The sequence below is a fragment of the Arachis duranensis genome, chromosome 9 (assembly GCF_000817695.3).
Source record: "Arachis duranensis cultivar V14167 chromosome 9, aradu.V14167.gnm2.J7QH, whole genome shotgun sequence".
Lineage (NCBI taxonomy): Eukaryota > Viridiplantae > Streptophyta > Magnoliopsida > Fabales > Fabaceae > Arachis > Arachis duranensis.
The window spans coordinates 94,204,499-94,215,377 of NC_029780.3; the positions used below are offsets into that span (position 1 = coordinate 94,204,499).

The 10,879-nt window shown below is 26.9% G+C and overlaps 2 protein-coding genes across 2 annotated transcripts; one reads left to right on the forward strand and one right to left on the reverse strand.

The window, feature by feature from the left end:
- Positions 1–20: 20 nt before the first annotated feature.
- LOC107466243 (uncharacterized) lies at positions 21–1,652 on the forward strand. The gene has a single exon (XM_016085231.1). It carries the CDS (start codon positions 21–23, stop codon positions 1,650–1,652), a length of 1,632 nt encoding a protein of 543 aa, XP_015940717.1.
- A 3,621-nt stretch (positions 1,653–5,273) lies between these two features.
- Positions 5,274–5,636, reverse strand: LOC107466244 (multiple organellar RNA editing factor 5, chloroplastic/mitochondrial-like). The gene has a single exon (XM_016085232.1). The coding sequence runs from the start codon at positions 5,634–5,636 to the stop codon at positions 5,274–5,276; it is 363 nt and encodes a 120-aa protein (XP_015940718.1).
- Between the last annotated feature and the right edge of the window lie 5,243 nt (positions 5,637–10,879).

The following is a 10,879-nucleotide window of genomic DNA, read 5'->3' on the forward strand; positions in this document are numbered from 1 at the left end:
CACCGGAACAAATTATGAACATGACACTTGCGAAAATTGAGGATAAGCTTCAAGGTAATGGAAGATCTCTTAAAGAGTTTGACAAGATGCCTTACCCAAGTTCGGACGTTATTGATGGCTTAGAGGATCGACTCCTACTAGATGAGCTGAACTTTGATGTCGATGCCCTAACTAAGGAGCTTAAGAACAACCTATCTGATATGAACATAGGTCAGAGAAAAGCATTTGATGTCATCATACAGGCAGTCAATGGTAACGCCGGAGGATTCTTCTTTGTTTATGGTTGCGGTGGTACCGGTAAGACGTATCTATACAGGACTCTATCAGCTGCAATTCGAAGCAAAAGGGGCATTGTACTGAATGTTGCATCCAGTGGGATTGCTTCTTTATTGCTTCCAAATGGACGCACAGCTCATTCAAGGTTTAAGATACCGCTGGAGTTGACAGAGGACTCAGTATGTTGCATTAAGCAAGGTACATCTTTGGCCAAGTTGATATGCAAAGCTAGACTTATTATATGGGATGAGGCACCAATGCTCAACAAACTTTGCTACGAAGCACTCGACAAGTGCTTTCGTGACATCCTGAGCTCAGAACCATATTATAATGCAGAATTACCTTTTGGAGGTAAGGTCGTGGTACTAGGAGGTGACTTTAGACAGATTCTTCCAGTCATTCCAATGGGCTCCCGTCAGGATATTGTTCATTCAGCTATCAATGCTTCGTATCTATGGCAACACTGTACTGTTCTAACCCTGACAGTGAACATGCGTTTAACTATTGGACCAACAGATAAAGCTGTGGATGATGTTATTGAGTTCTCAAAATGGCTGTTGGATATTGGGGATGGCTTGGTTGGGGATTCTATGGATGGGGAGTCAGAGGTGCATATTCATCCTGACATATTGATACATGATTCAATTCGTCCCTTTGATGATATGGTTGAGTTTGTATACCCTAACCTCTTGGCTAATATTACTCAGCCATCGTACTTTAAACATCGATCCATCCTTGGTCCTACATTAGAGGTGGTCAATGAGGTGAATACGCTCATAATGGATCGTTTGGAAGGGGATAAAAAATTTTATTTAAGCTGTGATAGTTTGTGTGTTGAGGAAGGAAACATGGAGTCAGACTTGGACACAATTACACCGGATGTTCTTAATGCTATTAGCTGCTCTGGTTTGCCCCCACATCAACTAACTCTAAAAGTAGGTGTGCCAGTCATGCTATTGCGCAATATTGACCAGTCCAACGGTCTATGTAACGGGACAAGATTACAAGTACGGAAACTAGGAAATCATGTCGTTGAGTGCATGACGTTAACAGGAAACAAGGTTGGTCAGGTAGTCATAATACCGCGAATGGATATGATTCCTACCAACCAAGGTCTGCCGTTTAGGTTTCAGAGGAGACAATTCCCAATTATTGTGTCCTTCGCAATGACGATTAATAAGTCACAGGGACAAACTTTGACCACGGTTGGGTTGTACTTGCCAAGGCCAGTTTTTTCGCACGGCCAGCTGTATGTTGCACTATCAAGAGTAAAGTCAAAGAATGGACTCAGAGTGTTAATTCAGAATAATAAATGCAACGTGGCCACTTCGACTATCAATGTGGTCTACAGAGAAATATTCGGGAATATCCACTAGACAGTAAAATCGATAACTATTCACATTCATGTCATAGTGAAATCGTCAAATTGTTAGGCTATTACAGGCAATATCTACCTTCAAATTTGTCCTACTTGCTAATCTAATCTACAAAATAACTGAGAAAACTTATAACTCATACTTTGTGAAACACTGCTAAATGTAAGACACGAACATACATTTGTCATATTCTCAAAATAATTACTCGCGTATGATTTTCTAGACCGATGCCGTGCAACGCACGGGCTAATGCACTAGTGGGGAATTAAATGCCATCTTGAATTAGGGAAGAATGCTAGACGACCTTTACTAATTTGTCTATTAACTAGTGTTAAACTCGTGTAATATACGGGCTTATTTTTTAATTTTATATAATAAATAAAAAATAATATTTTATAATTATAAATTTTTTAAGTTTAATATAATATTATTATTATCATTATATAATAAACGTATTTAATATGTTATTTTATTTTTATTTAAAGTAAAATACAAATAAAACGGTTTAAAGTCTATAATATTCTTGAACCATAAGAAAAGAGACCTGAAAAAATAAGAACATATATAACTGTAATAATAGCATATTAACTTTACATTAAATTGTATATTATAAGACTAATGAAAATTTATCAACAACCTAGTATTTTACTAATTTCATTAGAAAAGTAATTGGCATATGATGTTGTGCTCGATGTTACACATTTTATTTCAAATATGAAAGTATAGTTAATAAATTAGTTATATCTACGACAAATATTTGTATAAAAGTGTAAATCATAACATGTTACTAAAATGAAAATACTATTTTCTTATCTAAATATTATTAAAAACTTTGTTGAACGCGACATTTGTTGTTGATGAGTTTGGATTACTGTCTTTATTTAGAATTAGAATGTTCAAGCAATTGCGACTCTTAATTCTTGACAAAATAATATAAAGTTGCCCCTTGGTAAACACTGATTTTGGCAAGTAAAGTCCTACATGCGATAATAATTGACCACAAATTGAAATACCTTGGTTTCAATGTTTTTCTTTTCATATGTAGTATCCCGTCAACCAATAATGTCTAAGTTGCATTCTAAATATGTTTTAGTTTGTTAACACTATTAGATATCAATAGTATCACAAACAGTTTTCTCAATTAATGACCAAACCTCGTTAATAGCTACAATGAATTTTCTATCGTCACACAGTAATAAAATAGAAAATATCTTAGAAGTTAGGATATGTAATCCCATTAACTATCCTAATAGACTCATATGTTATGCATTTTTTGAATAATTAACAAAATTCTCATATAGTAGATATCAGATGTACCCAGTGGAACATAGTTTAATCTCCCAATAAAATACTCTCTCTTGTGTGGATATTATTCCCTTTCTTCTATTTTATAAACAAATTGATTTGGAAACTTAGCATACTTAAAGTTTGACTTGCTTCAAATTCTTTGTTGGTCTCCCATCCATGTTAAGAACATCGTACCTTTTCCTTTCTCTTAATCAATGATTTTCTCAAGATTGTCATTGTCTTTAAAGATGATATTTTATTTTCTAGGTAAATAAAAGATTAATCTCATAACTGAATATCATAAACCAAAGTTCTCCATATAGCCTCCCGTATAGATAAATACCCATAATTATAAAATTATTTAATCTCATAATACATTTTTTAAATATATTTTATCTTTTATATTTTTAATATTAACATACCAATAATAACATTTTAAATAAAAAAAATAAAAAAATATTTATTCACCAAAAATAATTTTTTCTCAACAAATTAAAATTCTTCCAGAACAAAAAAAATTAATATTACAAAAATATTTATAACAAAATAAAATTAAAATAATAATCTAAATAGAGAATACTAAAATAAATAAATTTAAATTTATAGAATAAATCTTAAAATAAATCTAAATAAATAAATTTACATCGAAATCAATATTAAAATTTCTAGATTTCGTTTTACTAATTTAATACGTGTAAGTATTTATATTAAAAAATTAATTATAACTTAAAAAATAACAACAAAAAAAAATACAAAATACTAAAATAAATAAATTCAAATATATATACTTACAATGAAGTTAATATAAAATTCATAGATTTCATTTTACTCATTTATTATGTATAAGTGTTTATATTTAAAAAATAATAATTGATTATCCATCATCTATTTCTCTTAACAAATTCATGAATCGAGTCACAAGAGCCCTCTTAACTGAGACATGTATTTTTTTAAAAAAATTTAAAAAATTTAATTATGAAAAAATAACTTAAAATTAAAAAGTAACAACTTAAACAAATAATAATAATTTATGATTTAAAAGAGTAATCTGTAAATAACTTAAAATTCAAACAATAACAAACTAAGCAAATAACTTAAAATTTAAAAAATAACCACCCAAGCAAAATATCTTAAAATTTAAAAAATAACAATCTAAGCAAAACAACTTAAAGAAATAACTAAGTTTAAAAAATAACAACCTCTTTTAAAGATGACGTTTTGTTTCTGTTTTCAAATTTAAGCTCTTATTATTTTATTTTCGAACTTGTTTCTAACTATTACTTGCTTTTTGTTATTTTGTTACTACTTTTAAATTGTTGATTTTATTATTAAACAACTGTCTTAATTTTAAAATAATTTATAAATAACTTTATTTAAATTAGTTCAATAATATTAAGATTTAAATATCTAACTACCTTGTTAATTCGAAAACTAAATCTTTATTGATATCTAACAATCTAACCAAATAATTTATTAATTTTTTCTAAATTAGTTTAATAATATTAAGATTTAAATATCTAACTACCTTGCTAATAAACTCAAAAACTAAATCCTTATTATTATCTAACAATTTAACCAAATAATCTATTAATTTATAAATAAAATTACAAAAATTTTCTAATAATGATATTTAAGAAAATAATCTCAAAACCCAACATATGAGCGTCACGTCAGTAAAAAGTCTCCTCATTTGTATTTGGTCTAGAGGAAAGATTATTTTAAAATTAAAAAGTAACAACTTAAGCAAATAATAAATTATAATTTATAAATAATATTTTAAAGAATTTTAGTAATGACACCTAAGTAAATTATTAGTTCAACAACATTAAAAATTAAATACCCAACAATCTAAAAAAGTGTGTTTAAAAATTCAAAAGATAACAACCTAAGTAAATAAAATATGTTATAATTTATAAATAAAATTTTAAAAGTTTCTAGTGTCGACATTTAAGCAAATAAATTATTAAGGTGAATTATATGGTACAGATGTAAATTTACAGATATTTTTTTTAATATGATGAAAGATAAATTGATAAAGGTAGGACTCACATTTTAAATAATAATAAAATAATAAAAACATTTTAAATAATAATAAAATAATAAAAATTAACTATAAAAGAAATTATATTCTCTCTCTATACCACTCCATTCTGTACAATAAAGTGTCCATTCTTTCAAAATAAAAACCTAATGATTGGATTTCAATTATATTTTCTTGACATCGATAATCTATAATATAACAGTCATATGTTCATGAAAGATACGCTTAAGAAATGTGTAATATAATATAAAAATATATATTTTTTAAAATAAAAAATATTTTATTTATTTTATTTATTTAAAAAATATGTTAAGTATTTTATCGAGAGAATTGTCCATAACGGTAAGCCAGTGCTGGTAGTCGCATCCCGGGAACAGAGGCGCCATCTCGGTGGGAGGGCGGTCGCTGAACGACGACGACGACGACCCAGAGTTCAGGGGAGAGTAAGCCGAGTCTCCACCTTCGCCGGCGCGGTTCACTCGGCACCGGATCTCGCCGAATCTGGCGACGAGAAAGAGAGCCAGGAATAGGGAGCGAACGGTATGAGGAGAAATGAGGGAGCGGCGCGAAAGAAGAGAGGCAGGTCTGGGAACGGCGGCGGCGATGGTGGAGAGGAGGCGCATTATGAAGAGGCGTGAGGCAAGAACCCTTGCCATTTTGGATGAGAGTGAGAGAGTGAGAGAGTGAGGAGTGGGGAGAACGGGTTTTAAAGATTAGGGTTTTGGCCTTTTGAGTGTGTTTGGACTTTCGATTTCATGATTTATGCAAAATCCCTAGCCCTTATTCCAAAATTCAAACCTATTTTATGGGGAATTAAATGCCATCTTGGGTTAGGGAGGAATGCTAGACGACCTTTACTAATTTGTCCATTAATTAGTTATTAACTAGTGTATGTTTCCGTGTCCTACACAGGATAATACATAAAATTATATAAAATTTTATATTAAAATTTAAATAAAAAATATACATAGTAATTATTATTATAAATATTTTATAATTTAAAAATATTAAAAATAATTATTATTTATTTTAATCAATTTAAATTTATTGAATGATCATCTCATTTGCCCGTTTAAGTAATGCCCGGTTAAGCAAGTATTTGGAGTTCGAATCTCGCCTTGTGTATATCATAATCCATTAGTTAGCGACAGCCCTTAATAAATAGAGCATCAATATATGGTGGATTAATTCTCGACTTGTCAAGTTAGGAAATCCATAGAAAAAAATTGTATTTGTCTTTAAAATAGATTAATTTTTCATTAATAGAAATACTTATGAATTTTTGTCTTTGTTAAAATTTACTTTGGACAATTTTATTTATTGTGATCGTATTCATTCTTGAAATCAAAACAATATGATCAACATTGTTACTTGTTAAAACTTCACATTTTATGAAATAATTTTTAAATTTTCAAATTCATAAACTTATGTCATTACAAAAGTTATTAGATCGATTAATATTTTTTGGTAATATGGTGTATCGAAAAACCATCGTTGAGTATTAGTTAGTGTGAAAAGAAACCGATAACAACTTTGTTATTCAATATATAATTTATTCTATTGAAAAATAAATTAATATTTTCTAAACTTGTAAATACATTTTCTTCTAGTTTCTTACACCATTTTATTTGACAATATTTACCTTTAAAAAAATAGCAAATGACCATACTATCTTATAATATATATGATGTACAAAGTAATTTCTTATCTTAAAATTAATTTTAGATAGTGAGATAAAATTAAAATATTTTTTTATTTTCTTACTCAAATTTGCATTTAGAATTGATTAACAACTTATCATTTTTTTAATTTCAATAAAAAATAAATTGGTTAAATGCAAAATATTCATCATTTAATAATTTCAATCATTTAAATTTTAATTACTAAAAATTAGATTAAAAATTAATTATAAACTTAATAATCGATATAATATATATNTTAATTATGTAATTAATTTAATTAATAATCTTTATTATTACTTTTATACTAAAAAAATGTCAATTTATACTATTTACATATTTTTTCACTACTAATAAATAAATAAATATTTACACTATTATACTTATTGTTCTAGATGATAACTTAAGTTATTTATTTTGTATGTTAAATTTATTAAATGTTAAGATAAAAAATTAAAATTATTCAATAAATTATATAAATAGTTATTACAGAAAAGAAAAAAATTATATATCATATATAATAATCCTTGATATATATAGTGTCATGTATATATTAAAATTCTTTATTTTAATTATGTGAGTGATTATTGTTATTTTCACTTTTTCATTACACGAGAAAATAATATTTAAAACTAAAAAAGAGATAATTAATTTTTTTAATTTGAATTAAAAAATGTCTTGCAAATATATCTAACTTTTACGTATACTAAGTGTTATAATATTAAATAGTATAGTATTTACTATAACAATGATTCAAAATATTAATTTAAGATATATTTGGGTCTAGTAAGACCTCAATGCAAGCAAGATCAACTAAAATCTATTGTTAGGTCCCAAATCTGACTTAGGTTCATTACCTTAAAGGTCTAATGCAGATGAAGTCCGCGCGTCCCCTCTTAAATCGGCTCACATTGGATCTCCGTTGCTAGTTAGATATGGTAATAAGGACTCAGGGGAGCGTGAGAAACCCACTTCCCATCCCTCATTCCTATTTAAAAAAAATGTCCCCGTTCTTTCTCCATCATTGCAAGTTCTTATTTAATTACCCCTCAGAGAACGTAAATCTCTTCGAGTATCTACGAATATTCTTTAAAATTTTTTTAAAAAATTAACACAAAAAGACATAATATAATAAATTATAAAATAATCAATTCAATATAATTCAACACAATTTATAACATATTCGTTATGAAAAATAACATTTCAAAAGGAGAAAACATAAAAAAATCTAATATAATAACATAACATAATTTTTTAGGATAATACTGAGCGACGTAGTGACGGACTTGATGTGAGGTAGAGAAAGTGAGTTAGAGAGAGAGAGAGGATCAAGGCTGAGAATGAGTCTGGAAGAAAAAGAAAAATTTTGAATTGGAGGCAGAAATTTGGGTTACTAAATTCAAGAAATGGATTTACGTATATATAAATTAGGATAAACTAATAATTTTATATCCGCGTATATTTAATAAGTTTCATGGGGCGGTTACTTATGTCTGTGCCTCTATTAGGAGTGGCAAACGAGAAAGTCCGCTCTGTCTCGCCAAAAGCCTGCCCCGCCTAGTAAGACGGTCCTAAATTTTTCCCCCGCCTGCCTAATGGTAGGTTGGCGGGATCTCCTTTTTTTATAAACCATTAAATATTAAACAATATATATAATTTCACAACAATTTCAATAAATTTATAATTTTTAAAATATAAAAAAATTATAATTTTTAAATTCACGCACATTAACGTTTTTATAATTATAAATATGTAATAAATGTAATTATAAATCAATGTTTTTAAACAAAAATAATAAAACTAGCATTGTCCAAAGAGAAAAAATATTAACCAAAATATATAATTAAACATCTTCAAGATTATAATCAATCAAACATAAAGCATAATCCAAAATATAACTTAAAACTTTTTCAATTATCATCTTCATCCTCTTGTAGATCAATAACATCATAGAAATTTGTAAAAAAATGGCTCTACCAAAATAAAAGCTTGGCCCAGCGGAAAAGCCTGTCCCGCCTGCCCCGCCGAAGTCTGCCAAATTCCGTGGATTAGGCGGTGTAGGGTAGGCGGGATTTTTAAGTTTGGTAGTCATAAATTTTCAGTCCAACCCGCATTTTTTGGCGGGTTATGCGACCAGGTTTCAACCCGTTTGCCATCCCTAGTCCCCATCCATTTTCGCGTGGAGGATTTCAGGAGTCCCATCTAGCTCCAAAATGCGAGTAATCCCTACAAATACCCATTTCGACTGTTTTTGTGATCATCCTTATTGCTAGCATTCATTGGTTCGTGACGTGGAGCTATTCTAACCACTCAATAAATTCTCAGATAATCAAAGTTTAGGTTATATCATTTTTATAAAGTTACATGTATCCTTATTATAACAATATTAATAAAAGATAAATGGATAAACACTAAATTATTGTTTGGATATAAGATTAAAAATAAGAGGAAAGAAAATGGAAAGAAAAGTATATTTTTTGTGTGCTGTTTCGATGAGAAAAATGAATGAAAAGAAAATAGAGGAAAAAATTTCTTTTACTTGAATGGAAGGAACAGTACGAAGAGAAAAAATCATAATAGAGAAAAATTATATTAATATTTTTATATATTATATATAAATTATAATTCAAATGGTAATTCTGTATTTTTATCCATGTTTGTATTTTTGAATCAGTTTTCTTTGCAACTTTGAAGAGAAAAAATTTACGTGAGCTCCATATACACTTTTATGTTTTTCATTCAATTTCTTTGTTGAACCAAATAATGAAAAATTGATTTTTCTATCCATTTTTTTCTCCAGCATGTTATTTCTGTATAAATTCTTCTAATCTAAACAATACATAAATATGTCATCTATTCTATTATATATAACAATAACTAATATCACATATTAGGCTAATTTACGTTGATAAACCAAAGTCACCCTAAAATTACCTGAATCCCTTAAACCCAATAACGTTACCTAGTTGTCTCCATTTACATTTTCATATAAATCGAATTTAATAAATTCGAATTAGGGTCATAAGTAGTAAATCTAATTTATATTTAATAATTTACCTCTAATTTATGGTAACAATGTAAGATATGATGCCAAAAAAAAACTAAAGCGACATAAATTTTTTGCTAACAAAAAAAATAATTTTTTTTAAATTTTTTAGACACGTATCTATCTTTTTAAGTTATACATTTTGATTTATATAAATTAATGATAATTAAATGTACAAAAAATATTAATTAATAAAAAAATAAAATTTAAGATAAACATGTCCTGAACAAATTAAAATAAAATAAAGACTTTTAATTATGATCATTAATTATAATTACATATATTTACTTCAAGATTTATACTTTGAAGACACAATATATTAATATTTTGTATTTTGTATTTTTTAATTTTATACTACCACAAACATTAGTTATTCTCCAATAATGACAATACTTTAAAAAAAATAAACATAACTAAATGATCTTAAAATTATATAATAATTTTCAACATAACAAAAAAATATACAATTATCTAAAATATAATATTTGTGTAGTAACTAAAATTTAATTGTCAATATAAAGTAATATATAATATCATTTCGTAAATCGTAATCAAATAAGTGTTTAATCAAAGAATTTAATATTTATATAATAATATGACAAAATAAATTAAAGTTTGAGTTTAATCATAGCAAGCGTTCAAGTTTAAATTTTTATAAATTAATTTATCTATTCTATTATATAAAAATCGGATGTCTGCATTTAATGATGGAGCTGACGTGGCATGCTCCAGAGAGTATTTCCCGATTTAATTATTTTAACTCATTCAATACAATTTATTACCATAACTTAATTATATCAGCTAATTGATTTAGATATTTTAAATATTAATATAATTTATTATAATATATATTACTTAATTAATTTTACTACATTAATTATAAGTTGTTATATTAGTTAATTAATTTATTCATTTATAAAGTCTAAAATAAAATAATAATTTGTTGTTTATTCTAATTGAATTCATTAAATTTAATTATACATTATATACGAATTAATAATAATTTACAAATCATAAAATATTATATATGTCTTGATATGTTAATTAAATATTATATACGCACAGAAAAATAAATACAAAGATAATTTATATAATATTGATAATATTATATTAGCACGATAATTTTTTTTGTTTTGATATCATATAGTACTGATAATGATAATATTATTATATA